Source organism: Callorhinus ursinus, unplaced genomic scaffold (assembly GCF_003265705.2).
Source record: "Callorhinus ursinus isolate GAN/ISIS: 27379988/994484 unplaced genomic scaffold, GSC_fseal_2.0 scaffold74, whole genome shotgun sequence".
Classification (NCBI taxonomy): Eukaryota; Metazoa; Chordata; class Mammalia; order Carnivora; family Otariidae; genus Callorhinus; species Callorhinus ursinus.
In genome coordinates, this window is record NW_027397136.1 from 83,701 (window position 1) to 109,972 (window position 26,272).

At 39.9% G+C, this 26,272-nt stretch overlaps 2 protein-coding genes across 5 annotated transcripts in view; one reads left to right on the forward strand and one right to left on the reverse strand.

Annotated features, from left to right (window-relative positions):
- Positions 1–24,623, reverse strand: part of USP18 (ubiquitin specific peptidase 18) — a 66,777-nt gene extending 42,154 nt beyond the window's left edge. For 2 of the 4 annotated variants that reach the window (XM_025851879.2, XM_025851878.2), the window contains exons 1-4: positions 24,471–24,622; positions 13,628–13,885; positions 12,089–12,185; positions 5,120–5,265 (exon numbers count right to left, since the gene is read on the reverse strand). In XM_025851879.2, the coding sequence (XP_025707664.1) occupies positions 5,120–5,265; positions 12,089–12,185; positions 13,628–13,784 (400 nt within the window). In that variant the 5' untranslated portion in view covers positions 13,785–13,885; positions 24,471–24,622. The other 2 variants (XM_073886972.1, XM_073886973.1) reach the window with 2 other exon arrangements.
- On the forward strand, positions 9,821–10,330 carry LOC112808676 (ubiquitin-ribosomal protein eL40 fusion protein). The gene is given in 1 exon segment (XM_025851880.2): positions 9,821–10,330. A coding segment is annotated over 1 exon segment (387 nt). The 5' UTR covers positions 9,821–9,887; the 3' UTR covers positions 10,275–10,330.
- Positions 24,624–26,272: the final 1,649 nt, after the last annotated feature.

A 26,272-nucleotide genomic window follows, 5' to 3' on the forward strand; every position in this document is an offset into this window, starting at 1 on the left:
GCCAAAGGCACGGGAAGCCAGGGCAAAAATGAACTATTGGGATTTCATCAAGATAAAAAGCTTTTGCACAGCAAAAGAAACAGTCCACAAAACCAAAAGACAACCGACAGAATGGGAGAAAATATTTGCAAATGACATATCAGATAAAGGGCTAGTATCCAAAATCTATAAAGAACTTATCAAACTCAACACCCCAAGAACAAATAATCCAATCAAGAAATGGGCAGAAGACGTGAACAGACATTTTTCCAAAGAAGACATCCAAATGGCCAACAGACACATGAAAAAGTGCTCAACATTGTTCGGCATCAGGGAAATCCAAATCAAAACCTCAATGAGATATCACCTCACACCAGTCAGAATGGCTAAAATTAACAAGTCAGGAATTGACAGATGTTGATGGGGATGCAGAGAAAGGGGAACCCTCCTCCACTGTTGGTGGGAATACAAGCTGGTGCAGCTACTCTGGAAAACAGTATGGAGGTTCCTCAAAAAGTTGAATATAGAGCTACCATACAATCCAGCAATTGCACTACTGGGTATTTACCACAAAGATACAAATGTAGGGATCCGAAGGGGTTCGTGCACCCCAATGTTTATAGCAGCAATGTCCACAGTAGCCAAACTGTGGAAAGAGCCAAGATGCCCAATGACAGATGAATGGATAAAGAAGATGTGGTATATATATATACAATGGAATATTATGCAGCTATCAAAAGGAATGAGATCTTGCCATTTGCAACGACATGGATGCAACTGGAGGGTGTTATGCTGAGTGAAATAAGTCAATCAGAGAAAGACATGTATCATATGACCTCACTGATATGAGGAATTCTTAATCTCAGGAAACAGTGAGAGTTGCTGGAGTGGTGGGGCTGGGAGGGATGGGGTGGCTGGGTCATAGACATTGGGAAGGGTATGTGCTATGGTGAGCACTATGAATTGTGCAAGACTGTTAAATCACAGATCTGTACCTCTGAAACAAATAATACAATATATGTTAAAAAAAAAAAAAAGAAGACAGCAGGAGGGGAAGAATGAAGGGGGAGAAATCGGAGGGGGAGACGAACCAGGGGAGACAAACCATGAGAGACGATGGACTCTGAAAAACAAACTGAGGGCTCTAGAGGGGAGGGGGGTGGGAGGATGGGTTAGCCTGGTGATGGGTATTAAAGAGGGCACATTCTGTGAGGAGCACTGGGTGTTATACACAAACAATGAATCATGGAACACTACATCAAAAACTAATGATGTAAGGTATGGTGATTAACATAACAATAAAAATTTAAAAAAAAAAACTCCCAACAAACAAGAGTCCAGAGCCGAATGGCCTCCCAGTGGAATTCTACCAAACATTTAAAGAAGAATTAATACCTATTTTTCTGAAGCTGGTTCAAAATATAGAAATGGAAGGAAAACTTCCAAACTCATTATAAGAGGCCAGCATTACCTTGATCCCCAAACCAAAGACCCCACCAAAAAGGAGAATTACAGACCAATATCCCTGATGAACACGGACGCAAAAATTCTCACCAAAATACTAGCCAATAGGATCCAACAAAGATTATTCACCAGGACCAAGTGGGATTTATTCCTGGGCTGCAAGGGTGGTTCAACATCCATAAATCAATGTGATACACATTAATAAAGGAAAGAACAAGAACCATATGATTCTCTCAATAGATGCAGAAAAAGCATTTGACAAACTACAGCATTCTTTCTTGATTAAAACTCTCTACAATGTAGGGATAAAGGAAAATTACCTCAAGATCATAAAAGCCATATACAAAAAGTGCACAGCAAATATCATTCTCAATGGGGGAAAACTGAGAGCTTTTCCCTTAAGATCAGGAACATGACAGGGATGCCCACTCTCACCACTGTTGTTCAACACAGTACTAGAAGTCCTAGCCTCAGCAATCAGACAACAAAAACAAATAAAAGGCATCTAAACTGGCAAAGAAGAAGTAAAACTCTCATTCTTTGCAGATGACATGGTACTCTATGTGAAAAATCCAAAAACTCCACCCCAAAATTGCTAGAACTCATACAAGAATTCAGTAAAGTGGCAGGATATAAAATCAATGCACAGAAATCAGTTGCATTTCTATACACTAACAATGAGGCAGAAAAAAGAGATATTAAGGAATCAATCCCATTTCCAATTGCACCAAAAACCACAAGATACCTAGGAATAAACCTAACCAAAGACATAAAGGACCTGTACTCTGAAAACTATAGAACACTCATGAAAGAAATTGAGGAAGACACAAAGACATGGAAAAACATTCCACGCTCATGGATTGGAAGAACAAATATTGTTAAAATGTCTATGATTCCCAACATTCCATGCTCATGGATTGGAAGAACAAATATTGTTAAAATGTCTATGATTCCCAGAGCAATCTATACATCAAATGCAATCCCTATCAAAATACCATCAACATTTTTCACAGTGTTGGAAGAAATAATCCTAAAATGTGTATGGAACCAGGAAAGACCCCAAGTAGCCAGAGGAATGTTGAAAAAGAAAACCAAAGCTGGTGGCATCACAATGCCAGACTTCAAACTATATTACAAAGCTGTAATCATCAAGACAGTGTGGTACTGGCACAAAAACAGACACAGAGATCAGTGGAACAGAATGTCTATGGTCAACTAATCTTCGACAAAGCAGGAAAGAATAGCCAATGGAAAGAAAACAGTCTCTTCAATAAATGGTGCTGTAAAAACCAGACAGCCACATGCAGAAGAGTGAATCTGGACCATTTTCTTATACCATACACAAAAATAAACTCAAAATGGATGAAAGACTTCAATGTAAGACAGGAATCTATCAAAATCCTAGAAGAGAACACAAGGCAGTAACCTCTTTGACATCGGCCCCAGCAACTTCTTGCTAGACACATCTCCAAACACAAGGGAAACAAAAGCAAAAATGAGCCATTGGAACTTCATCAAGATAAAGAGCTTTTGAACAGCGAACGAAACAGTTAACTAAACAAAAGACAAAATACAGAATGGGAGAAGATACTTGCAAATGTTTTATCAGATAAAGGGTTAGTATCCAAAAATCTATAAAGAGCTTATCAAGCTCAACACCCAAGAACAAGAAATCCAGTCAAGAAATGGGCAGAAGATATGAACAGACATTTTTCCAAAGAAGACATACAAATGGCCAACAGACACATGAAAAAATGCTCAACATATTTGGCATCAAGGAAATACAAATCAAACCACGAGATACCATCTCATACCAGTCAGAATGGCTAAAATTAACAAGTCAGGAAACAACAAATGTTGGTGAGGATACAGAGAATGGGGAACCGTCTTACACTACTGGTGGGAATGCAAGCTGGTGCAGCCACTCTGGATAATAGTATGGAGGCTCCTCAAAAAGTTATAAATGGGGACGCCTGGATGGCTCAGTTGTTAAGCGTTTGCCTTCAGCTCAGGTAATGATCCTGGGATCATAGTCCTGGGATCGAGCCCCACAATGGGCTCCCTGCTCAGCGGGAAGCCTGCTTCTCCCTCTCCCTCTCCCCCTGCTTGTGTTCCTTCTCTCACTGTCCCTCTGTCAAATAAATAAATAAAATCTTTAAAAAACTTGTAACTAGAGTTACCCTTCAACCCAGCAATTGCACTACTATCCAAGGATACAAACATAGTGATACAAAGGGGCACCTGCACCCCAATGTTTATAACAGCAATGTCCACAATAACCAAACTATGAAAAGAGCCATGTCCATCGACAGATTCATGGATATATATATATATACACAATGGAATATTACTCAGCCATCAAAAAAATGAAATCTTACCAATTGCAAGGACATGGATAGAACTAGAGAGTATTATGCTCAGCTATAAATAAGTCAATCAGAGAAAGACAATTATCATATGATTTCACACATATGTGGATTTTAAGAAATAAAATGAAGGAGCATATCAGAAGGGAGAGGAAAATAAAACAAGATGAAATCAGAAAGGGAGATAACCATAAGAGTCTTAACTATAGGAAACAAACTGAGGGTTGCTGGGGGCGGGGAGGGTTGCTGAATATAATGAGCACATGGATGTTATATACAACTGATGAATCACTGAACTCTACTTTTGAAACTAATAATATACTATATGTTAATTAATTGAATATAAATAAAATTTTTAAAAAAGAGAGAGAGAAATAGTGGCTGAGACTTCCCAAATCTGGGGAGAGATTTAGACATCAAAGTTCATGAAGCTCTTAAGACCCCAAACACATTCAACTCAAGACACATCAATAGTAAAACTTTTAAAAATCAATGACAAGCAACTAATGAATCATTAAACACTATATCAAAAATTAACGATGTACTGAGGGTTCTAGAGGGGAGGGGGCAGGGGGATGGGTTAGCCTGGTGATGGGTATTAAAGAGGGCATGTTCTGCGTGGAGCACTGGGTGTTATGCACAAACAATACATCATGGAACACTACATTAAAAATTAATGATGTAATGTATGGTGATTAACAAAAAATTTTAAAAAAATTAATGATGTACTTACTATATGTTGGCTAATTGAACCTAATAAAAAAATCAATGACAAGGAGAGATCTTAAAATAATTAAGAGAAAGGGAGCTTATCACTTACAAGGGAACCCCCCATAAGGCTATCAGGGGATTTCTCAGCACAACCCTTACATGCCAGGAGACAGTGGAATGACATATTCAAAGTGATAAAAGAAAAAAACTGCCAATCTGGAAAACTTTACTTTAGAAGTGAAAGAGAGATAAAGACTTTCCCAGACAAATGCTAAGGAAGTTCATCACCACTACACTTTCTTACAAGAAATTGCTAAAGGGAGTTCAGTTTTTCAACCTGAAGAAAGAACCCTAACTATAAAAAGGAAAATGATTGAATCAGTCATTTTGAAACTTCCCACAAAGAAAAGCCCAGGTCCAGAATTGGCTTAATTATAAGAAACATTTAAAGAATTAATACTTATCCCTTCAAAAACTCTTCCAAAACAAAAAAGAGGAGGGAACAGCTCCTGACTCATTCTTTGAGGCACTCCCCCCACTTTCCCCTTCCCCAACCTCCTCCCTCTCCCTCTCTTTCAGAGCTGAGAAGGTTATCTTACTTGGAACATTGTACTTCTGGAGACAGTAGGCAAGCTCCATAGGTTGCACTGCTTTCTGCCGGCTGTCCTGCATCCTCTCCAGTAGCAAGAGCAACTGGAAGGGAACACTTCTCCTCTGTTCTTCTGTTCCCCTTGGTACTGTTATCCTGCCAAATAAGAACATCCGTGAACCTCCTTATCCCCACAGTTCTCAATGCTAGATGCATACTAGAATCACTTGGGGAACCTTCCCAAACTCTCCATGTCCAGGCCACTTTGCAGACTAACTAAATCAGAATTTTTTTAAATCAGAATTTCTGATAGTGGAGCCCAGTTATCAGAATTTTTAAGTTTCCCAGATGTTTTAAATGTATAAACAAGGCTGAGAAGTACCATATTAGCAAATTGGCTATAGAGAGTATCCTCTCAAGGCGGGATGGGGAGTGGAAATCAGACAACTCTTGCCTCACCCCTCTCCCCACTCTGCCCAACAATCACACTTAAATGAAGGGCAGATGAAGAGGGTCCCGGGTCCACAGCAAAGTGTCCAGGCTGAAGTACTCCAAAGTGAAAAGGCAAATACTGATCTAGGTCCTGGCAATAAAGGACATGAAAGAATGTCAGTTTATTTTGAAAATGATTTATTTAATTATAGGCATCTCTCATTGCCTGAGCCAATAGGAGGAGGAACACAACTAGTCCCAGGAACACTAGATAACCATCAGATCAACGCAAAAGTTGACCTGAAGACAGAACAAACTCCACAACTAAAGGGAGAGAAGAGGGTGCCTGGATGGCTCAGTTGGTTAAGCAACTGCCTTCCGCTCAGGTCATGATCCCAGGGTCCTGGGATCGAGTCCCACATCAGGCTCCCTGTTCAGTGAGGAGCCTGCTTCTCCCTCTTCCGATAACTAAATGTTCTCTTGTTTTCTCTCTTGTTCTCTGTTCTCTCTCTGTGTCAAATAAATAAGTAAAATCTTTTTAAAAAAATAAAATAAAGGGAGAGAAGAGGCCACATTAAAGAATGTAGGAAGTGCAGAGATGTGGTTTAGGGGAAAAACAGACTGCAGGTGCTGCAGAGGGGAGGGAGCCATGGTCATGGAGAAGGGGAGAGAGAGAGAGGAACACACAGGAGAACACACAAGAAGAACATTTCCCCAAAGCCATTGGCTTAGAAAAGAAGAGGAGTAGAATTTCATGAGTTCTTGTAGTCAGTAGGGCTTAAAGCAGGAACTATAGCCAGAGATCAGAGGGCCAGGGCCAAGATCAGAGGGCTTGACTGGAACAGAGCCTAGAGGTCACTGTGCTGTTCCTGGAGAGAAGGCAGGAAACAACCCGGGGGTCAGATAGCATGGAAACAGGGAACTGAAGTGTGCCTGGGGCATACAGTGGGGAGATTATTTGCTCCTCTCAGAGCACATCCCTGAGAGGGACCATGCACAGGGACCCACTCAGGAATAAGAGAGCCAGGTGGCACCATTTCCCTCCCCCACCCCTCAGCATGAACACAGAGCCAACTGTGGGAAGCAGCACAGTGCCAAAACAGGCTGCCTAACTTACCTACACCAAGCCCCATATCCCTGAGCTCCAGTAAAACAACCCTTCTCAGTCATGCTTGCCTAAGTACCAGTGTGGTGAGCCCCTCCCCCAGAAAACCAACACAAACCCCTGAATTAATGACCTAGACAACAAAATAATGGAAAGCAATGAAGCTGAACAAAAGAGAGAAAGAAGAATTATGCAACATGAGAATAGACTTAGGGAACTCAGGGACTGAGTTATAACTGTAATAACATCCGTATTATAGGAGTCCCAGAAGAAGAAGAGGGAGAACAGGGGACAGAAAATTTATTTGACGAGAAAATAGCTGAAAGAGTTTCCAGGACAAACAAAAACTAAAGGAATCTGTGAACATTAAACCAGCCCTGCAAGAATTATCAAAGGGTATCCCTTGAGTGAACAGAGAGCCCAAAAGTAACAAAACCCAGAAAGGAACAGAGACAATCTACAGGAACAGCAACTTTACAGGTAATACAATGGCACTAACTTCAGATCTTTCAATACTTACTCTGAATGCAAATGTACTAAATTCTCCAATCAAAAGACACAGGGTATCAGGAAAGATAAAAACACAAGACCCATCAATATGCTGCTTACAAGACACTCATTTTAGACCCAAAGACACCTCCAGATTGAAAGTGAAGGAGTGGAGGGGCACCTGGGTGGCTCAGTCGGATAAGTGTCTGCCTTCGGCTCAGGTCATGATCCCAGGGTCCTGGGATGGAGCCCCACGTCAGGCTCCCTGCTCGGCGGGAGCCTGCTTCTCCCTCTCCTCTCCACTTGTGCTCTCTCTTGCTATCTCTCTCACTATCTGTCTCTCTCTCAAATAAATAAATAAAATATTTTAAAAAAAAAGAAAGTGAGGGAGTGGGGAACAATTTATCATGCCAATGGACATCTAAAGAAAGCTGAAGTAGCCATCCTTATATCAGAAAAACTAGATTTTAAACCAAAGACTGTAATAAGAGATGAAGAAGGACACTCTATCATAATAAAAGGGCCTATCCAACAAGAAGATCTAGCAATTGTAAATATTTATGCCCCCAAAATGGGAGCAGCCAATTATATAAACCAATTAATAACAAAATTAAAGAAACACATTGATAATAATACATTAATAGTAGGGGACTTTAACAACTCACTCACAGCAATGGATAGATCATCTATGCAAAAGATCAGCAAGGAAATAAGGGCTCTGAATGACACCCTGGACCAGATGGACTTCACAGTTACATTCAGAGGATTTCATCCCAAAGCAGCAGAATGCACTTTCTTCTCAAATGCACATGGAACATTCTCCAGAAGAGATCACATACTGGATCACAAATCAGGTTTCAACCAATACCAAATGACTGAGATTATTCCACGCATATTTTCAGACCACAATGCTTTAAAACTTGAAGTCAACTACAAGGAAAGACCACAAATACATGGAGGTTAAAGAACATCCTACTAAAGAATGAATGGGTCAACCAGGAAATTAAAGAATTAAAAAATACATGGAAACAAATAAAAATGAAAACAATTGTTCAGAAACTTTGGGATGCAGCAAAGATGGTCCTAAGAGGGAAGTATATAGCAACACAGGCCTTCCTCAAGAAACAAGAAAAGTCTCAAATACACAACCAACCTTACATCTAAAGGAGCTGGAGAAAAGACAGCAAATAAAGCCTAAATCCAGCAGGAGAAGAGAATTAATACAGATGAGAGCAGAAATCAATGACATAGAAATTAAAAAAAGGGGGGATGCCTGGGTGGCTCAGTTGTTAAGCATCTGCCTTCAGCTCAGGTCTTGTCCTGGGATTGAGCCCCGCATCGAGCCCTACATCGGGCTCCCTGGTTGGCGGAGAGCCTGCTTCTCCCTCTCCAACTCCCCCTGCTTGTGTTCCCTCTCTTTCTGTCTCTCTGTCAAATAAATATTAAAAAAAAAAAAGAAAAGAAAAAAAAACAGTAGAACAGAGCAGTGAAACTAGGAGCTGGTTCTCAGAATTAAGATCGATAAACCCCTAGCCAGACTTATCAAAAAGAAAAGAGAAAGGCCCCAAATTAATAAAATCATGAATGAAAGAGATCACAAACAACCCCAAAGAAATACAAACAATTATAAGAACATATTATGAGCAACAATATGCCAACAAATTAGGCAATCTGGATGAAATGGATGCATTCCTAGAAACATATAAACTACCAAAACTGAACCAGGAAGAAATAAAAAACCTGAACAGATCCATAACCAGCAAGGAAATTGACACAGTAATCGAAAATCTCCCCAAAAAACAAGAATCCAGAGCTGGATGGCTTCCCAGGGGAATTCTACCAAACATTTAAAGAAGAACATGATGAGATGAGCACTGGGTGTTATACTGAACTGATGAATCATTGAACATTATATCAAAAAACCAATACTTTGGCTAATTGAATTTAAATTAAAAAATAAAATAAATAAAGAAGAACTAATACCTATTTTTCTGAAGCTGGTTCAAAAAATAGAAACAGAAGGAAAACTTCCAAACTCATTCTTTGAGGCCAGCATTACACTTATCCCCAAACCAGACAAACCAGACAAAGACCCCATCAAAAAGGAGAATTCATACCCATGTCCCAGATAAACATGGATGCAAAAATTCTCACCAAGATACTAGGTAATAGGATCCAACAGTACATTCAAAGGATTATTCACCAGGACCAAGTGGGATTTATTCCTGGGCTGCAAGGGTCATAACAATATCCATAAATCAGTCAATGTGATACACCACATTAATAAAAGAAAGGACAAGAACCATATTATTCTCTCAGATGCAGAAAAAGCATTTGACAAAATACAACAACCCTTCTTGATAAAAACTTTCCACCATGTAGGGATAGAGGGAACATACCTCAAGATCATAAAAGACATATATGAAAACCCACAGAGAATATCATCCTCAATGGAGAAAAACTGAGAGCTTTTCCCCTAAGCTCATGAACAGGACAGGGACAGAACATTCTCACCACTGTTTTTCTACATAGTACTAGAAGTCCTTAGCCTCAGCAATCAGGCAACAAAAAGAAATAAAAGGCATCCAAATAGGCAAAGAAGTCGAACTCTCACACTTCACAGATGACATGATACTCTGTGTGGAAAACCCAAAAGACTCCACCAAAAAACTGCTAGAACTCTTTCTCTTCAACAGGGTGGTCGAGTGGTTTGGTGCAGCGGCCTTGCGGATTCGCGCCAGCAGACGCAGAGATGCAGATCTTTGTGAAGACCCTGACGGGCAAGACCATCACCCTCGAGGTCGAGCCCAGTGACACCATTGAGAATGTCAAAGCCAAAATCCAAGACAAGGAGGGCATCCCACCTGACCAGCAGCGTCTGATTTTTGCGGGCAAACAGCTGGAAGACGGCCGTACTCTGTCAGACTATAATATCCAGAAAGAGTCCACCCTGCACTTGGTGCTTCGCCTCCAGGGTGGCATCATTGAGCCTTCCCTCCGCTAGCTGGCCCAGAAATACAACTGTGACAAGATGATCTGCCGCAAGTGTTACGCTCGCCTGCACCCCCGTGCTGTCAACTGCCGCAAGAAGAAGTGCGGCCACACCAACAACCTGCTCCCCAAAAAGAAGGTCAAATAAGGCCCCTCCACTGGCTCTTCCTTTGCCCACAGGGCAGCCTCCTGCCTGAGCCCTAAGGGCCTGGGGCCTCAATAAAGTTTCCCTTTCATTGACTGGAAAAAAAAAAACAAACTGCTAGAACTGATACAGGAATTCAGCAGTGGCAGGATATAAAATCAAAGCACAGAAATCAGCTGCATTTCTATACAGTAACAATGAGGCAGAAGAAAGAGGAATCAAGGAATCAATCCTATTTACAATTGCACCAAAAACTGTAAGATACCTACAAATAAACCTAACCAAAGAGGTTATTATCTTAATATTCCATTATATTATTATCCCATAATATAATGGAATATTACTGGACCATAAAAAAAGAATGAATTCTTGCCATTTGCAACAACATGGATGGAGCGAGGAGTATTACGCTAAAGTGAAAATAAGTCAGAGAAAGACAATACCACAGGATTGCACTCATTTATGGAATTTAAGAAACAAAACAAATGAGCATAGAGGTAAAAAGAAAGAGAGGGGCCAACTAAGAAACAGATTCTTAACTACAGAGAACAAACTGCTGGTTACTAGAGGGGAGGTGGGCAGGGGAATGGGTGAAATAGGTGATGGGGATGAAGGAGTGCACTTGTGATGAGCACCAGGTGATGGAAGTGCTGAATCACTATATTGTACACCTGAAACTAATATTACACTGTATGGTAACTAACTGGAATTGAAATAAAAAACTTTAAAAAAAGAATTTAGGGGGACGCCCGGGTGGCTCAGTCGGTTAAGCATCTGCCTTCAGCACAGGTCATGATCCCAAAGTCCTGGGATCAAGTTCCACATTGGGCTCCTCGCTTGGCAGAGAGCCTGCTTCTCCTTCTTCCTGCTCTGCCTGCCGCTCCCCCTGCTTGTTCTCTCTCTCTCTGACAAAAAAAATAAATAAAATCTTTAAAAAAAATAAAAAAATAAAAAAAGAATTTAGGGGCAAGAAAAAAACCTTTCTAAAAAATAATTAAATTAAATTAATAAGTAAACAAACCTTTTTTAAAAAAGAATGTGTGATAAAGTACATACATGTATAAATATATATACATACATATATACACTTTGCGTGTGTGTGTCCTGTTTGAGAGAAACCAATGGAGAGATTCAGGGGCCTAATTGTTGATTTATTCCTCCTCTGATATTTCTGATATTGATCTACTCCCAACATTGTTTTAACCAAATCAGTGGCTGTCAATCCTGGCTGCAGTTTCAAATCACCTGGGGAGTCTTTAAAAGTGTGGAATTTAAGAAACAAAACAGATTAATATAGGGGAAGGGAAGGAAAAAGAAAATAAGACAAAATCAGAGAGGGGAGACAAACCATTAGAGACTCTTAACTATAGGAAATAAACTGAGGGTTGCTGGAGGGGAGGTGGATGGGAGGGATGGGGTAATTGGGTGATGGGCATTAAAGGGGGCACTTGATGGAGTGAGCACTGGGTGTTACATGCAACTGATGAATCACTAAATTCTACCTCTGAAATTAATAATACACTCTATGTTAATTAAATTGATTTTAAATTTAAAAACAACAAAAACTAATTAATTAAAATAAATTAAAAATAAAAGTATCAGTATCTGAGCCCCACGCTAGACCAAATGAAACCTGGTGGTGGAAACAGGCATTCATATTTCTTTTTAAACTTCTTAGGTGATTATAGCGTGTAGTCTAGATTATTCAGAACAAGATCTTTTCTCTGGCAACTGTTCAAAGAAGACTTTTAAAAGTACAAGTCACTGTGAAAAACTGAATATATGAAAATGTACAATAATATACATGTTAGTCTTACCTCTTCAATATCTTGGTGAAGCCCACATTCATAATTAATACCTGAATCAGGGAGTTAAGACAGCAGGTCTGTCCAATGTTGTGTAAACCAACTGGGCCTATACAGGGAAGAGAAGAAAAAATACTGAGGACAAGGGCAAGCTAAGGGACTCAACAAAAATCAGTTTTTCTAAGACCTACTAAGGACATGAAATCCTGCAAAATACTTTCAGAGGTACAAAGACTTCACTAAAGAGCTTGCAAAAAATTGGAGAGGAGAGATAAAGCATGGGACTCTGAAAAGCGAAATAGCAGTAAATTTTTTTTTTTTTTTAAAGCAAGGCAGACTGCCACCTGCAGCGCCTCATTTGGATGTGTCTGGAGTTTCGGAAGCTTGACTACCCTACGTTCTCCTACAAATGGACCTGGAGAGCTTGTTTGGGGGTCCTAGCAGGGGAGCGCAGCTACTGTATACCCTTGACGGAGGAATGGTCCTCCCCTATCAGGGAAGGTCATCCTCTTGGACCAAGCGCGCAGCTTCGGGCGGGGCGCCCGTGGAGTGGTGAGGGAGGAAGGGGACACCTGCCTAGCCAGCCAGATCAGCCGCATCAACCCTGGCAATCAACGGGGTGACAGATGTCGCAGCCAGATTGCCCTCACATCCAGCAGTAAAACTTTTAATAGTTCATTAGGAAAAGAGAGCTGTCACAAGAAAGAGTATTATGCAATGTCAAATGAGCAGTACAAGCAATTGTTACAAGAGCAAAGACAAAGAAACATTACAGAAACCATAACTGGGAGCATCCCTCTCACTTAAGTTGTTCCCTACAGAGTTGAGTCAGAATGGACATCTATGGAGCTCAGAGAAAAGTAATTTCCTAGCTAGTCTATTTCAGACTCCAGCAGAAAGGCCCCTGCCCAGTCCCCACCATGTGGCTGAAGGAAATCGGGGAGCGGGGGAAGCTCTGGGGGAGATTCACTAATCTAAGCTCACCTCCAGAGGCTGGAAGCCAAAAGTAACTTACGAAGATGTGAGAAAGCCAAAAGACAGCATTTCTCTGATGTATTAGCAACCAATCTCTCCTTTCCCAACTTAACTTGGGCTCAGCTGACCCCAACAAGGTGAGTAATTTAAGAGGGAGGAAATACCACTAATCTCAGAGTTCCCGGGGAAAGGACTTTTGCGTATATAAAATAGGGCATTAAGATGGAAAAAAAAATCCAGGGACAGCAAGTAATCACATATTTCGGCTCCTGAATCACCAGAAGCACCTTGCCTCTAGGACATCCTAGCACACAGGTGTACAGTAAAGACAGAAACTAATGCTGGCTGCTGCTAGAAGCCAAGCATTAATCTAAAGCACTTTCCATAGATTATCTCACTTACCCCTCCCAACAACCCTATGTGCTCAGGACTATGATTATTCCCATTTTACAGATGCAGAAATGGAGACATAAGAAATCAGGAGTCATTAACCACAAAGCTCTGCTGCTTCAGAGTAATGGGTGAGCAAAGCATTTCTATGCAGCAAAAAGAGAAAGATGTGAGGGATCTAATGACCATGAGGACAGTCCCAGGCACTGAGGCGCTCCTTTAGCTCCTCCTTCTTCCTCTTCATGTTGTTCTCTGCCTTCTTCTCAATGCGTTCTGCTGAGAAATGCTGACACAGCCAGGATGCACTGGCAAATTTCCTCAGGGTCCCCAACACCTGAATCATTAAAGATCATTCCAATCCCTAGGCCACTGGGGCTGCCCGGCCTGTCTTCAGGACTGCACACTTCCAGGAAGAGTTCACATGAGTCAGCTTTGGTGGGAGTTCTGTGAAAACATACCACAGGTAGGTAAGGATAAGGGAAGAGGGAAAGCATATTCATGTGATCAGTTCTGATTCCAAAGAGACAAGTCTTATGTGGATGGAACTAGAGTGTATTATGCTAAGTGAAATAAATCAGAGAAAGACAAATACCATATGATCTCACTTATATGTGGAATTTAAGAAACAAAACAGATGAACATAGGGGAAGCGAAGGAAAAATAAAATAAGATAAAAACAGAGATGGAGGGGCGCCTGGGTGGCTCAGTCGGTTGGGCGTCTGCCTTTGGCTCAGGCCATGATCCCAGCGTCCTGGGATCTGACCCCATATCTGGCTCCCAGCTTGGTGGTGAGCCTTCTTCCTCTTCCTCCGCAGCTGCCCCTGATTGTTCTCTCTCTCTCTGTGTCAAATAAATAAATAAAATTTTAAAACAAAAACAGAGAGAGAGGCAAACCATAAGAGACTCTTAACTATAGTAAACAAACAGGGTTGCTGGAGGGGAGGTGGGTGGGGAGATGGGGTAACTGGGTGATGGACATTAAGGAGGGCACTTGATGTAATGAGCACTGGGTGTTATATGCAACTGATGAATCACTACATTCTACCCTCAAACTAGTAATATACTATATGTTAACTAAATGGAATTTAAATTAAAAATTAAGGAAGGAAAGAAGGAAGGAAGGGAGGGAGGAAGGAAGGGAGGGAGGACTTGTGATGAGCACCGGGTTATATGTAAGTCACTGACTTCTATTCCAGAAACCAATACTGCACTGTATGGTTTTTTTTAAAGAGAAAGAAAGAGTGAGAGAGAGCACAAGAGTGGGGTGAGGGGTAGAGGGAGAAGCAGGCCCCCCGCTGAGCAGGGAGCCTGATGTGGGGCTCGATCCCAGGACTCCAGGATCATGACCTGAGCTGAAGGTAGACACTTAACCACCTGAGCCACCCAGGTGCCCCTACTGCCCTGTATGTTAACTAACATAATTAAAAACAAACAAAAACAAAAACAGACGAGTCTTAGACTGAAAGAAATGTCTGGTTTATAAAGCTCTAGGGCTAGATATGACAACTAGGCTAGACACTCCTTACCTTTGTCCCACATGTTTCCATTTTTTTCTTCTTCAGAGCAGACTACCATAAAACTCTTTCCGGCAGGTTCTCTACTCTGGTAAATAGCACAACAGGCACCAAGGGGGTCCAGACCAGAAACTTGGGTGTCTCCTTTCTCCTCACTCCCAGGCCCAAACAATCATTGAGGACTGTCAATTCTACCACCTAAAGGCTGCTCACAAGCACTCTCCTTGCTATCCATACCCTTGACTTCCTGGGAAGCCTGTCCTGGCTCCTCAGGTGAGCCTACATGTTGTCTATTTGTCCGTGCACTTTGTACTCAGAGCTAGTCAAATAACTGGTTTGCTATATTCTACTGTGGAAAATAGCTATCTCTCCACTTGTATAGGATAGTGATGCACTGCACACACTCTTCCTGCAGGACCAACATGATTTCTCAGGCTGAAGGGAGCACTGGTTGACAGGTCCCCACTGAGTCCCTGTCCAGTAATTTACCCTTGAAAAGAAATTTATCCTTATCCAATGACTGGACAATAGCAGGTAGAAAAATCTTACCACCTTGCCTTAAGGTGAAATAGCTCTGAAGGGTCAGCAAGCTCCAGAACTCCCCTTAAGATCAGCTGAGGCCTCTGTTGCATCTATCTGGCAGCTCTTCCCTCTGCCTGTCCGTTTTGCTCACCTCTCCCAGATGTTGTTCCCAAGGGTACTCCCCAGTAACCTCCTGCATACACATCTCAGAGTTTCAACATTTGACCTGAGACCCTAAACTGTGAGCATCTGGAAGGCAGGGAGTTTGTATCTTCAACTGCTTCCATTACACTTTGCACAGAGCATTTGTGGGCATTCAATAAATAAGCATTGAATGAATGAATGAACACATGAAAGAATAAGGACTTAATGTTTTCAAATACCTAAAAGGCTATCATGTGGAAGAGACATAATTAGATTTACTTAGATTTCTTGTCTTTGGGCATGAGGGTAGGGGAGGTCAAACTACCTACTGTGTGAAAACTAAGAAATAGATTTCATTTCAAAATAAAGAACTTTCGCACAGCCAGCAAGCCAACTCCAGCAGCAGTAATTTGTCTGTAAGCAGAAGCTGGGCTAGCCCTTGAAAGAGAGAGTATAGAAAGGAATTGAATGGTGGTTGGAGGGTAAGATCTCTTGTTTACATTCCAAACCTGAAGCCTGTGATTCCTTCTAGATATTCATTTTAATTCAAGTGGGAGCATTCGAATGTGTCCCACTGAATTATGCATTCTGGAGAATTACCGTGGCAGCTGGAAAGAGAAATCACTGCTGTTCCTAGAGAAAACAGTCCCCTTGTACATACACAAATACCCACCAAGGAAAGAAATACATGTATTTTTTTAAGATTTTTATTATAATTTTTAAGGTTGTTATTTTTCAAATAATGCTAACTTATGGAGAATATTTGTAAAATGCAGAAATGTAAAATGAAGAAAATATTAATCACTCATTGTTCCAGGACTTAAGGATAAGCACTACTTGGTACGTATCAATCTTTTTTCCTATATATACATATATATATATTTTTTTTTTTTTGAGAGAGAGAGAGAAAGAGAGCAGGGGAATAATAGTGGGAGAGGGAGAGAGAATCCCAAGCAGGCTCCACAGTCAGCACAGAGTTCCACTTCGGGCTCGATCCCACGATCCTGAGATCATGACCTGAGCTGAAATCAGGAAGTGGATGCTTAACCAACTGAGCCACCCAGGTGTACTTTTTCCTAAATATTTTTGACATGGCTGATATTTTACTGTTTTTCTCATTTCACATTATAACATAAATTTTCCCAAGCTCTTTATAAATACCTTTTGATGACTGATATAGCAATAAAAATTTGTGGACTATTCTTGTTATTTTTCAATTTTTTACAATTGTAACAAATACACTATAGTGAACATTTTTAGGCATAAAACTTTTCTCTACCTATTTGATGTCCCTCATGCAAACTAAAGGTCCATGGACACAACAAAACTTAGCTATAAATAAGGTCATATTAACCACATAAAAAAAAATCCCCCTACTCTTTTACTTTCTCCTGACAACACAGACTTCAGCCAACCGTAAATGCTCCAAAGCATATTTTGGAATCTCAGGGGGAGTCTCTCATGTGTTTTGGAACAAGGTGACAATGACTGTACCCTGCCACTACCACTCCAGAGTATCCACTGAGTACCTGCAAGGCAATGCAAGGTAAAACAATCAGTGAATTAAGGTTCCCTCCTATTTCCAGGTAGGGGCTTGATGTGGAAGTGGGATACATGCCCAGCTCCTCCCACTGCCTTGTGCCCTTGGATTTCACTGAATTCTTTCTGAAAGGGCTTCAACTTCTGCCTGCAGCTGCTCTCTGTCCAGAGTTCTCAGTCCTGTGCCCAGGTCTAAGCTGGGAAGCATAAATTATATTGTCTTCTCTATGTCTCCCTTCTCTCCACTCAGGGGCATATATAAAAGATTTCCTCAGTTGTTCCCCCGTCTCCATGCCAATAAATCTGCAGCCCTCTAGTTTATCTGACCATCAGAAAGAACCAGACGTTAAATCAAGCTTTAGGATAGACTCTTAGAAATGTAATTACAATGGGTGATGGGCATTAAGGAGGGCATGTGATGTGACAGCAGTTCTTCATCAGTCAAGAGCACACTACTTGATACCAAAGAGATTTTGGAATTGTTCTGTTGGACTCACATGAGATGTTCAAACACTATGGAACAGTAGACATTATGTGCTTAGAAGTTTAATCACACAAAAAAAGCCTAATGCTATAGTTTACAGAACTTAGTGCCTTTAGTTTGTCCACTGAAAACTACTGAAATAACCAAACTAAAAATCCTCTTGAGAATACAAATATTTCTAACTGATACCTGCTATAAGGTCCTCCCGTCCTTCTATTCCAATGAAGATACTGAAATTGGTGCACATTTAAGTAAAGATGAGGGGCAGATGGCTCAACTGTAACCAAATATTGATTTTAACTCAGCTCTTTAGTGTTCTGCCAAAAGATGCCAAAATGTAGGCAGATGCTGTCGTGACTACAAAAATACAACCTCATGTAAAAGTTTTTCCGAATGTATAGTAATTTTCAATGTGTTTTCTCAAATAATGGATACTAAAAGACCAATTATTATTTTGAGGGGGTGGGTCCTGATTTTTTGTTTTGTTAAAATATTGGGAACCACTGGTCTTAAATCTTGCTACTTAGAAAAGCAGGTCTCTGCAGGAGTCCATCAAAATCCTAGGGGAGAACAAGGGCAGCAAATTCTTTGACCTTCGGCCCCAGAAACTTCTTGCTAGACACGTCTCCAAAGGCAAGGGAAACAAAAGCAAAAATGAACTTTTGGGACTTCATCAAGATAAAAAGCTTTTGCACAGCGAAGGAAACAGTCAACTAAACTGAAAGACAACATACAGAATGAGAGAACATATTTGCAAATGGCAAATCAGATAAAGGGCTAGTATCCAAAATCTATAAAGAACTTATCAAGCTCAACACCCAAAGAACAAATAATCCAGTCAAGTAACGGGCAGAAGACATGAACATTTCTCTAAAGAAGACATCCCAAGTGGCCAACAGACACATGAAAAAAATGCTCCACATCATTCGGCATCAAGGAAATATAGATTAAAACCACAATGAGATACCACCTAACAGTGGTCAGAATGGCTAAAATTAACAAGTCAGGAAACGACAGATGTTGGCGGGGATGCAGAGAAAGGCGAACCCTCCTACACTGTTGGTGGGAATGCAAGCTGGTGCAACCACTCTGGAAAACAGTATGGAGGTTCCTCAAACAGTTGAAAATAGAGCTACCATACGACCCAGCAATTGCACTACTAGGTATTTACCCAAAGGATACAAACATAGTGATTCGAAAGGGCACATACACCCCGATGTTTATAGCAGCAATGTCCACAATAGCCAAACAATGCAAAGAGCCGAGATGTCCATTGACAGATGAATGGATAAAGAAGTAGTGTATATATACAATGGAATATTACTCAGCCATCAAAAAAGAATACTTACCATTTACATCAACATGGAAGGAATTAGTATTATACTAAGCAAAATAAGTCAGTCAGAAAAAGAGAAATACCATATGATTTCACTAATATGTGGAATTTAAGAAACAGAACAGATGAACATAGGGGAAGGGAAGGAAAAATAAAATAAGATAAAAACAGAGAGGGAGGCAAACCATAAGAGACTCTTAACTCTAGGGCACAAATTGAGGGTGCCGGAGGGGAGGTGGGGGGGAAGATACAGTGATTAGGTGATGAACATTAAGGAGGGCACTTAATGTAATGAGCACTGGGTGTTATATGCAACTGATGAATAACTACCTGAAAATAATAATATACTATATATTGAAACTAATAATATACTATATATTAACTAAATTGAATTTAAATTAAAAATTTTTTTTAAAAGAATAGAAAAGCAGGTCTCTGGGCCAGCAGCATCAGCATCACCTGGAAGTCTATTAAAAAGACAGAATATTAGGTCCCACTGCAGACCTACTGAATTGAATCTGCATTTTCACAAGATTCCTGGCTATTCTATATATGCATTAAAGTTTGAGAAGATGTTCTAGACAACAAGTACTAAAGAAGCTTAGGATGTCAAGGGTTGACCAGTGACACACAGGTTTCAATGCAAGACAACAACCTTTAATTAGTTTAGTGAAGAATCTTCTGTATTAGTTTCTAAAAGTGCACGATTTCCTGGTTGCTTTATTTGCATTTAAGGAAGTCATTAGTGAAAACCTTATGTTGCTTATTTATGGAGATATGGAAGATAGAACACTCTTGGTCCAGATCTAGCAGCACCAACCAGCTTTCCATACTTCCACTGCACAAGCATTCCACATGCTGCCACTGGGAGTAAAAGCTGCTATAGCCAGCCCTGACACAAATTTGGCAACATTTATCACAACCTCAACAATGATCATAGTGAACATCTGTTATTTATGCCAGCCCACTGCCCCTCCTTTTGGTAGCAGAATCACATTTTCCTTTTAAAAACTAAGGAATTGTTGAACACTCCATCAAAAACTAACAATGTACCATATGTTGGCTAACTGAATATAATAATAAAAAAAAAATATCTCCACTTTCATACTCTGATACTATCCCAGGACTGTGAGACCATGACCTGAGCTAAAGGCAGACGCTTGACCAACTGAGCCACCCAGATGCCCCTCCTCTGCTGTTTTTAAATTAGTTGAAAAGGCTTTCCGTCACTTGTAGCTGAAAGAGTACCAATTAATACTAAATTAAGAAAATAATCAATGGGTGAAATAGGTGATGGGGATTAAGGAGTGCACTCGTCATGATGAGCACTGGATGATGTATGGAATGATTGAATCACTATACTGGACACCTGAAATTAATATAAAACACTGTATGTTAACTATACTGGAATTAAAATTAAAACTTAATAAATAAAAAATAATCAGAGATACATATAAAGCTCTATGTAAGAGATTCACTTTTATGGCCTCTTTTCCTTAAGTGTTTTACAAATAAAATGAAATACTGATGAGGAAAAGTGCAGCATTTAGGAAAATGGGGTGAAATCATTCCATTACCATTTTGTCTATTCTTTTAAATATCTTTTTGTTCCTCCTTAATTAACACTAGATGATTTTTCAAAGGGGGATTTTTTTGTTGTTGTCAACTGCCAAAAAATAAAAGGATGATTTCAAATTCAAGAGCTGAAGCACTATTTACAATGGCAAAAAAAAAAATGGAAATGCAACAATAAAAGATAAGTAAATTATGACACACTCATAAAATGAAATACTATGGTGACATTACAATCATTTTAGAGTAAGAAAGATGGGGAAATGACTATAACATTTCATTGAATAAAAAAAGAAATTATAAAAAAATCATATGGCATGAACCTAATTTTTTAAAACATAAATATAACTACAGAGAGAGAGAGAGAGAAGACTGGGATGAAATATACCAAAAATGTCATTAAAAAGTAACTCTCATTGGTGGGATTACAAATCACTCTTTTCATTGTTTTATTATTTCTCTTAATTTCCAAACTTCTTGTAATTAATATGCAATTTTTAAATAAGCAGTAATTCATTTAGGGGATAGATTTAATATCTCTTAAGGGAACCTTTGTTGGCAATAGTGTTCCTATTTCAAGATCCAAAAAATTAACAAATTAGGGATGAGAAGAACTGTTCGAATTTTTTTAATTCTTTTACAAGATATGAAGCAAGGTGAAAATTGGAAGTTGGGAAACACCTAAATATATAAGTGGCATATATTAATAAATCATGTTAAATGACTCAGATAATAACCTCTTTTACTTAGTATTTATTTTCAATAGTCATAAACAGTCTTAATAAATTAAATAAATAAATAAAAACAATCTCATAGTCTTATGAGGCTCAGCCTAAAAGGTTAAACTAAGAGAGAAATGATGGCAGTCGGCAATTCCATGAGCAAGAAATAGGATTCTAAGATGACACTGAGGGAAATCTGATGAAACAGAATAGAAAAGGGCCAGCCTTGTGTTTTCCAGATACACTGTTCTATACTCTATCAAGACTCAAAACTGGGATGCCTGGGTGGCTCAGTTGGTTAAGCGTCTGCCTTCAGCTTGGGTCATGATCCCAGGGTCCTGGGATGGAGCCCCACATCCGGCTCCCTGCTCAGTGGGGAGCCTGCTTCTCCCTCTCCCTCTGCCTGCAGCTCTGCCTGCTTGTGCTCGCATGCTCTCTCGTGCCCTCTCTGGCAAATAAATAAAATCTTAAAAAAAAAAAAGATCTCAAAATTACTTATGTCAGCCAAATATAGCAGCAGTAAAACCCAGTGGTTTTACTATCATTTACTATCATTTGGGTAGGCTGGCAGGCCAGATTCCAAAAGGAAAATCTTCACAGCTGATCACAAAGGGGAAACAGGTAGGTGTGGCTACAAAAGGAAAGAAAATGAAACCTAGAGATCTGAGAAGGATGGAGAAAGGCGGAGTTGGCAGAGAACATGCAGTTGAGCTAAGCAGGTGGTGATAAGCACACACCAAAGAAAAAAGGATGGTTTTATTCCAGGGAAGCTGAATTTCCAAACTCAAGCCCTGACTCAAAAAACTGGCTCCAAAAGAGAATTTTTAGGGCAGTGAAATTCTTCTGTATGATACTATAATGGTGGATACATGTCATTATACATTTGTCAAAACTCATATAATGTACAACACCAAGAGTGAACCCCAAGAGTGAACCCCATTGTAAAGTATGAACTTTTGATGATAATGATTTCTCAGTGTAGGCTCATCAACTGCAGCAAATATACCACTCTGGTGCCAGATATTGATAATGGTTGAGATGAGGGTGGGCGGAGAGATAGGGTATATGGGAACTCTGTACTTCCCCCTCAAATATGCTGTAAACCTAAAATTGCTCTAAAAAATAGTCTATTATTTTTTAAATGCTTTTTGGTTCCAAAGAACTAAACTAACCTAGCTCCCAACCTTCCCCAAATTTTTACCCTTAAAATAAGTAGATGTGAATGATAGAAGCAGGTCTAAGTCCACCATCACTGTAGCGACAGAATCAATCATGGTCTTTCAAGAAACAGCAAAAAATGTGATGCAGGAAACCTGGGTGGCCTGGGTCGCTAACTGAGCTCTTTACTCACAACTGGACTCTCCATAAAGAAAACTGAGTGTCTTTAAATGCCCTAAGAGGAACAAAATTAACATGCCTAGAACATGATACAAACCACCTCACAGTCTTTCAAATCCAACCCATCATGGCAACAACACATTTAGACCTCATCTTTAATCATTTGTTGTATGTTTCTTGAGTAATGTGCTCTGTACATGGATTAGAACATACCAGATGAAACCCCAAATAAGAAGGAATGAATCTTGGGACTACTCTCTCTAAAAGAAGCAGCCCATGTGGAAGGCATTAGGACTTACCTTCTGAGGCTGTGTACATGTTAAGTATTTCCCCCTTTGCAAGCCCCTCATTGTGTAAAAGTGCCAGAAGCACGTGTTGTGATGAGCACTGGGTATTATACGCAACTAATGAATCCTTGAGCACTACATCAAAAACTAATGATATACTACATGTTGGCTAATTGAACATAATAATAAAAAATTAAAAATTTTAAAAAATAGAAGTGCCAAAAGCACAACACATTTTTAATAGTGAAAAAGGAAAAACAAAACAAAAAGCGGTTTTTTTTAGTTCTTTGATAGTGCTCCATAAATAAAGATGGAACTATATACTTATGTTATTCTACCCATTTTGTTCCTATGAACACGTTAGATAGCCTAGATATCTAGATTTAAACACCCTCCTCCCGCCTCACTCTGCCACTACACAACACTATAAAGAAATGTTTTTAAATGTTTTAAAACATTTGCCTTGTTTAAGGGGCGCCTGGGTGGCTCGGTTGGTTAAGTGTCCAACTCTTGATTTTGGCTCAGGTCATGATTGCAGGGTCCTGAGACTGAGCCCCGGGTCAGGCTCTGCGCTGAGCATGGAGCCTGCTTAAGATTCTCTCTCGCTCTCTCTTCCGAGGCCTTCCCCCCCCCCAAAAAAAAAAAAAAAAAAAACCTAATAATAATAATAGTAATTGTAATAAAAATAAAATATAAATAATTTGCCTTGTTTTCTGGACCAATTTGGAAATATAACTACCTCAATGCTGTAAAACATGCAGTTACAGCCACTGTTTTAATTTTCAAACACTTCGAACCCAGATTTTCAAGAGTCATAGAATGAAGTTTTATATTTAAACATCTAAATTTAGCTTTCTTCCAGGAAAAAAAAGGAGAGGAGGTTGGAGGGGGATTAAGACTAAAACACTCTGATTTGCACAATTTGACAAAAATCTTTCAAATTTCTTAATATATATGTTCACTGAACTAGCAATTACACTTCTAGGAATTTTTCACAATATATTCACACGAATGTGTACATAAATGTGTAGTGCTGCATCTATACCAGTAAAAACTAGAAACAACATAAATGCCTACGAATTGTTTAAATAAATGATGTACTTGCCATATTATGCACCAATTTTTTAAAAATGAGGTTGACATATCTATATGTTTTGCAATGAAAAGAGGTCCGTCACATACTGTTAAGTGGGAAAAGGCAAATTACAAAATAATTTTAATGACTTGTATGAATGAAAATTTCTGGTGAAGTATACAGAAAAATGATACTGAATTGAGGAGCAAAAGACATTTCAGTTTCTACTTATCTGTCTGCATTTTTTCAAAATTTTTTACAAGGTTACAACACTTTTGGAATTTCTTTTTAAATTAAAAACAAAACGCAAGAAGTCCAAGTAAATACATCAGGTTGCAAAAAATCATGGGTCCAATATATGTATGTAATGAATATAGACCATTATTACAATTTGCAAAATCCAATAAATTCCTTGAGTGCCCAGGTGGCATCTGAGCAAAGCCCCCTTGGATGTCTTCCCTGGAAAGAAAGCTTCCAGAATTAACACCAAACTTGCCTCAATTTCCACGGAAGCGTCAAACCTCCACTGCGAAGTTCGATGTTAGGGAAACTCAGAGAAAGCTTCTCTAGCCTTGCTGGCACCGAGCTCGGCGGAGAATGCACAGAGGCCGCGAAGGGGCAGCCGGGTCCTCCAGTCATCTGGCCTAGCGCTAGATCGCCTGACGCTCCTCCCCGGGTGGCTCAGGCCCCGCCCACCCACCGCGGCCGCCCAGCTTTCGTTTCCCACTGAATGGAAAGTGAAACTCAGCGAGAGGCGGGCTGCGCCGCTACCTCCGCGCGGGAAGGAGGAGCGATGCACACCCCCACCCGGGAGTTTGGGAGACCCAGCGAGCCGCGGGGGGGTTTTGGCTTTTAAAGATGTATGCTATGCTTCTGGTACTTGCGCTTTCCCTACGATTCCAAGAATACATCGGTCTTTTTATCTGGCTCTTTATGATCATGCGTCATTGAGGAGGGCAGGTAATGTGATGAGCACTGGGTGTCATAGAAACATAAATTATTGAACACCACACATGAAACTAATGATGTACTATAAGTGGGCTAAGTGAATTTAAATATTAAAAAAAGGATATGTCTTACAGTCGTTTGGTGTTTCATAGTATACATAACATTTTGTCTTTCGTAATTTCTGAAATTGTGTATCTTAAAATCAATGACTTGTAGATTCAATGAAATGTGGCACACAGGTATAAAGTCCTTATTCCTTTGTTCTGCTGCTGTTCTACGGAGCCAGCAGAAGCAAACAGACGTGAATAGAGGCGCACAAAGGGGAAAGAAAGTAAACTTTATTTCTCAGAACTTAAAATGGGAAGATCTAACAAGATGATGCTCTCTGAAAGCATTGGTTGACATTTCTCGAAACGAGGCAAGAAAGAGTTTAAATTGAAACTGTGTAATAGTTGCTTCAAAAGAAAGTTTGGGGGGCACCTGTGTGGCTCAGTCCCTTAAGCGTCTGCCTTTGGCTGGAGTCATGATCCTGGGGTCTTGGGATCAAGTCCTGCAACTGGCTCCCTGCTCAGCCAGGAGCCTGGTTCTCCCTCTCACTCTGCCCCTCCCCAGCTTGTGCTCTCTCTCTCTCAAATAAATAAATGAAATCTTAAAAAAGAAGGAAGGAAGGAAGAAGGAAGGAAGGAAGAAAAAGAAAAACTTTGTGCCCTAAGAAGCATTTTCTGTAGCTTGCATTGTTTCGCTGAAAATTGCAGATGGATTTTCTTCTCTTTTTCCTTTTTAATTTGAAGTGCCAGACAAGAAGCCATACCTAACTGCCTCACTTGAAAATTCTGCCTAAAAACTTAGTCACAGAGGAAGACGTTTGGCTGACTTTATGGGATTATCTAGTTCTCCTTTACTGTGGAAAGGTACTTTTAGAGAAAAGCTCTTTGTACAAGTTAAGGAACAATTTATAGAACCTGATGCTGATTTTTGTTGTAGGAAAAGGACAGGCTTTGTTGCATGGGATAAAGGCAAGTGGTGTTTTAAGAAAAAGGGGGGAAAAGATCAATGACTAATAAAATACATATTAGTACTTCTTCCCATAGCTCATTTCTCCACACACGATTTTCCTCTGCATTTTATCAAGATATGCTTTTTTTTATTTTTAAACTTTATTTTATTTTGCATGGTTCCAAAAATAAATTACAAGTTTTCTTTTAAGGTGTGTAGATTGAATCTCTCCCATAGAACTCCTTTGAGTAAACCCAATCTTTTAAGGAGTGAGTGGAGATAAATTGAAGCAAACAGAACTCTTTTTTTTATTTTTTATTGTTATGTTAATCACCATACATTACATCATTAGTT